This window comes from Sinocyclocheilus grahami, unplaced genomic scaffold, assembly GCF_001515645.1.
Source record: "Sinocyclocheilus grahami isolate Dianchi unplaced genomic scaffold, SAMN03320097.WGS_v1.1 scaffold466.1, whole genome shotgun sequence".
Lineage (NCBI taxonomy): Eukaryota > Metazoa > Chordata > Actinopteri > Cypriniformes > Cyprinidae > Sinocyclocheilus > Sinocyclocheilus grahami.
Window position 1 is genome coordinate 237,571 of NW_015505645.1, and position 4,971 is coordinate 242,541.

At 38.6% G+C, this 4,971-nt stretch overlaps 1 protein-coding gene across 1 annotated transcript in view; it reads right to left on the reverse strand.

The window, feature by feature from the left end:
* Window positions 1-4,971, reverse strand: part of LOC107553200 (uncharacterized protein KIAA1522-like) — a 40,712-nt gene that overhangs the window by 20,535 nt on the left and 15,206 nt on the right. The window contains exon 2 of the mRNA XM_016235343.1: window positions 588-836. Within this exon, the coding sequence (XP_016090829.1) occupies window positions 588-828 (241 nt within the window). The 5' untranslated portion in view covers window positions 829-836. The remainder of the gene's footprint in view (window positions 1-587; window positions 837-4,971) is intronic.

Consider the following 4,971-nt stretch of genomic DNA (forward strand, 5'->3'; position numbering starts at 1 on the left):
GTCTCGCACAAAAGAGCCGCATGTTTAGAAAGCCATGTAAAATTAATGCAAGTTTAACTTTGAAAAAAACATAATCGAGACTTTATGGCGGGTTTTTCCCCATTCCACTGCATCTCATGTTTTTAAATGAAAAATGTCCTCTGTGTGATTGGCTTTCCGCCCTTTGTATTAAACTATGCATACATATATGATGCTGTTTTGTTTATAGTTGTTTAAGTAACTTAATTATAATTGGTTTATAAACATTATGCACTTTTTTTTCACATAATAGTCATGTTATCTTATGCTTTGAATGATGTGGCCTCAGGAGAGAAGCCAAAAGCTTTTCTTCACCCTAACTGAAATTATGCATTTTAAATTCGAATACAATTCGAATTTTGATAATATTAAAGTACAAAATTCGAATTTAGTTTTTCAGCAATTTTGACAGCTCTAATAACTAGTGGCTAATATAAAAACAAGTCTTTCAAGCAAGAAAGAAAAAAAGAAACAGGCCCACTAGTAAACAAAAACCCTTACACCACTGAAGAATAATGGACATCTAAGGAAACACTGTTGTTAGGAGTACATGTTAGCAAAAGTATTACCTGTTATAAGTGTAGATTTTGGTAGTTCTACAGGTGATCCAGTGGCGAGCAGGTCTCCATGAATCTCTGTAGTGCGTCGGTGAGTTTTCCTGCGCTGGCTCTTCAACCACTTGAAAGCACGGCTGAAGGATCCTGCCCTTCTCCTGCCCCGTTTGCCCCTGCCACCCTGCCACTCCTCATGGAACACCTGCAGCATATCTGGGGGAATCAGATCCCCTACAGACTCACGGCCAGATGACATTGCGCAGCCTGCCACAAAACAGAAATAATTCACGTGAGTCATTGTTTTCTAAAGCTTGTTTTTGTCAAGTTTGTAAATTACCTAGACACTTGACCAAACCCTAAATGGAATTGCTCACTAGTATTCACACCCTTCGAAACATATCAACGGTCATCTGTAGACTTCTTCACACATTTTTATATATGCCATACGAAAGGCAAATTATTTTTTCATTCAGTATCATGAAACGCTCAAATGCTGCATCTCTATGGGAAAAGCAGAAGTTACAGAAAAGTAAAAAAGGATAGGCTAATCTACTATTAAACAATCAACCTTTCTTCAAGTCTGGCAATGCTGGAAATTCAACCTTAGACCTCAGTAACGCAGAAAGCAGTTCTGAGAAATTGACTTTTTGCCAGGAGTTTGATTGACAGCCTATCTGACCAATCATAACGCAGAATCCAATACCATTTTGTCCAAACAAACAAACAAACCAGACAGGAGAGTAGATTAACGTTGGTGGACTTGAACTTGAAAAATGGTGTGTATTGACATCATCTGTGGTTGAAACAAGATACCTTCTAATGTTCGTTCATGTTTATTTCTTGCTATAACTAGTAAAGAGGTTTAGCCTGATAGCACTGAAAGCGAATGTCCCTCCCTCCCTGCAATCGCCGTCCAAAGGCATGCCCCCTGAACACAATATGCTCACAGACCAGAATACCAGAGACAACATTACAATAGGCTACATCAGCGGTTCCCAATTCCAGTCCTCGCACCCTCGCATCCAGACGCTGCGCAGTGCAAATCCGTGAAGGAGAAGTTAATTAAACTTCAACGTATTTCTCCTGCTCAGGGAGTAGGGAGCAATGAACACTGTGTAGGGATCATATCGATCGAAACACAGTTCATGCACGTAGCTCACTTCTAACGAGCTGGTTATCTGAATCGGGTGTGTTAACTAAGCTAGACATGCAAAATATGCAGAGCGTGGGGGAACGAGGACTGGAATTGGGAACTGCTGGGCTATATCATGTGTCATTCACCGGTGAGAAAACTTTATAGTACAGTTAGTAAAAGTACTACAATACCAGTCTTGTAGGAAGATCGGGTTGTTGATGTTTGTCTGCCATTCTCACTCTGTCTGCACAGCGTGCGTGAACACGCTGATGACGTATCCTGTCTGTGCGAGCCGGGTGTGCAGAGGTATGCAAATACTTATGTTGACAGACAGGTAGGAAAGCCAATTAAAATGCTCGGACAGAACGTTTTGATTGGACGAACATTTCTTGGTCCTATGCCTTCCATTGAATATATAAATACATGTAGACCACTTAACTTAATGATTGCTATCGGGATGTGAAGAGACTTTCAACCAGCATAACAAAAAAAAATTTCTGAAGACAATCACCTATTGCACCTTTAAGGAGCCACAAAACAGTATTTGTTGTTTGAATTTCTTAAATTACAAAATTAGAAAGCTGAGACTTCCATACTAAAAGTAACCTGCTTGTCTGTCGGCGTGTGGTCAGTTTCCTCTCTGCTCCGCAATGCATTTTTCACTGCGTGAGAACATGATGTGTGGTGTGAGAATGCCATTGCTTGTCGGACATAGCAACAGTAACGGCGGCGGGTCTTTGTGAAGGGTCAATTACCTGATCACTATTTTTCAGTTGGTTCAATCCAACTATACATTTTTATTTTTTTTAAGAAAATTACAGATCGTTTTGCTAGATAAGACCCTTGATCCTCAGCTGGGATCGTGTAGAGCCCTTTGAAGCTGCATTGACACTGCAATTTGGACCTTCAGCCCGTTGGCCACCATATTGAAGTCCATTATATGGAGAAAAATCTTGGAATGTTTTCCTCAAAAACCTTCATTTTTTTGCGACTGAAGAAAGAAAGACATGAACATCTTGGATGACATAGGGTTAAGTAAATTATCAGGAAATTTTTATTCTGGAAGTGAACTAACCCTTTAAAGAGGCAGACAACATAACTGCAGTGCACTATAGTTACCTTTATAGATATCGCTCTTAGTGTGAAAGGGCATTAAGTTTGGATTTAAATCCAGGGCCAATTATTTTAAAAAGGACATACTATAAGTCTTTTAAAACCATTTATTTTTTCCTTTTGAACATGTCTTACGAATCCAAATAATCCAGTACTGCTACTTGTATCCCATAAAAAAAACTTCAATGGCATCCTGCTTTAAAGGGAAAATGATTCTAAAGAGGTCTCTAACACAACAAAACAAAAGTGGAATTGTTACTGACATCGGTGGTCTGCATTGATCAGGGTCTGACCCTAATAATGTACACTGTACACCAAAATTGCACTTGAGTCTCATTCCTGAACACCTAAGTCATGGGCTCCACCCTTGCACACAGATACACACAAACACACGCGGACTGTGTAAAACATTAAAACACAAGGCATTACATCTTGAATATACACACCCAGCAGATGTATTTACCAAGGGAGGTCATTTTACTCAATTAACAGAAATGCACAAACATTCACAAAGAGCAGAGCTTCACATGAATGCACAAGGCATAAAGTAAACAGCAACTTGAAAATTATGCTGTTTAACATAAACAGAGCTCCTTCGAAGCAGGACAGCTAGAGACAGAGGGATGTTTACATTTACATTTAAAATGTAAATGTACGGCAGACATATCACCCTGTAGCCCAAGACTGGTTGCCCACTGAAGCTAAGCAGGGCTGAGCCTGATCAGTACCTGGATGGGAGACCTCCTGGGAAAACTAGGTTGCTGTTGGAAGAGGTGTTAGTGAGGGTGGTGCTCACCCTGAGGTCTGTGTGGGTCCTAAAGCCCCAGTATAGTGACGGGGACACTATACTGTCAACAAGCACCGTCCTTCGGATGAGAAGTTAAACCGAGGTCCTGACTCTCTGTGGTCATTAAAAATCCCAGGATGTCTTTCGAAAAGAGTAGAGGTGTGACCTCGGCATTCTGGCCAAATTTGCCCATTGGCCTCTGATCATCATGGACTGTTAAAAATAGCAATATTGTGAAAAATCATTACAATTTAAACGAACCATTTTCTGTTTTAATATATTTTAAAATATGATTTATTCCCGTGATGGCAAAGTAAAGCATCAAAAGTTTCAGCATCATTAGTCCAGTCTTCAGTGTCACATGATCCTTCAGAAATCATTCTAATATGCTGATTTGGTGCTCCTTTTTCTTATTATCATTGATGATGAAAACAGTTGTGCTGCTTAATATTTTTCTGAAATTTTGATTCATTGTTCTTTAATGTGTTTTTTTAACCTTAAACCGCATTAACACATTTCATTACACCAAATACACAAAATAATGTTCTTTTTAGCAGCATCATATGACCCCTTTAAATGCAAATATTTGCATATTGCATTTATTTGACCAAAAAAAAACTGTTAAAAATAGCAATATTGTGAAAAATCATTACAATTTAAACGAACCATTTTCTGTTTTAATATATTTTAAAATATGATTTATTCCCGTGATGGCAAAGTAAATTTTCAGCATCATTAGTCCAGTCTTCAGTGTCACATGATCCTTCAGAAATCATTCTAATATGCTGATTTGGTGCTCCTTTTTCTTATTATCATTGATGATGAAAACAGTTGTGCTGCTTAATATTTTTCTGAAATTTTGATTCATTGTTCTTTGATTAATAAAATGTTTTTAAAAAAAACATTTATAATCTTTTTTTAACATTATAAAATGTCTTTATGGCCAATTTTGATCAATTTAATGCATTCTTGCTGAATAAAAGTATCCATTTCCTTTTTTTTTTTTTTATCTTATTGACCCCAAGCCTTTAGTGTACATTCGGCAGGATTAGCAGCTACACTCTCTAACTAAGTGTGAGGTGTGTGTGCAAGAGATCTTGTGCAAGACACCTGGCTTATCATCTCTGCTGTAGTGTGTGCAGGTGTGCTAAGCAGGAGAGGGTGTGTGTTCATGTGGGTTACAGGAAATGGGGGTAAATCTGGAAGATAAATTGCCTGAGGTGTATTAACCAGGAAAGCTGTGGTCACTTGAACACACGCATACAGAATTGAACCATGCTTGCCTTATCTACAGTTTGACTCAACTATTTTCATGGCACGAGGTTCACCAGGTGGATGGTACAGACTGGCATTCTCTCTCTCTC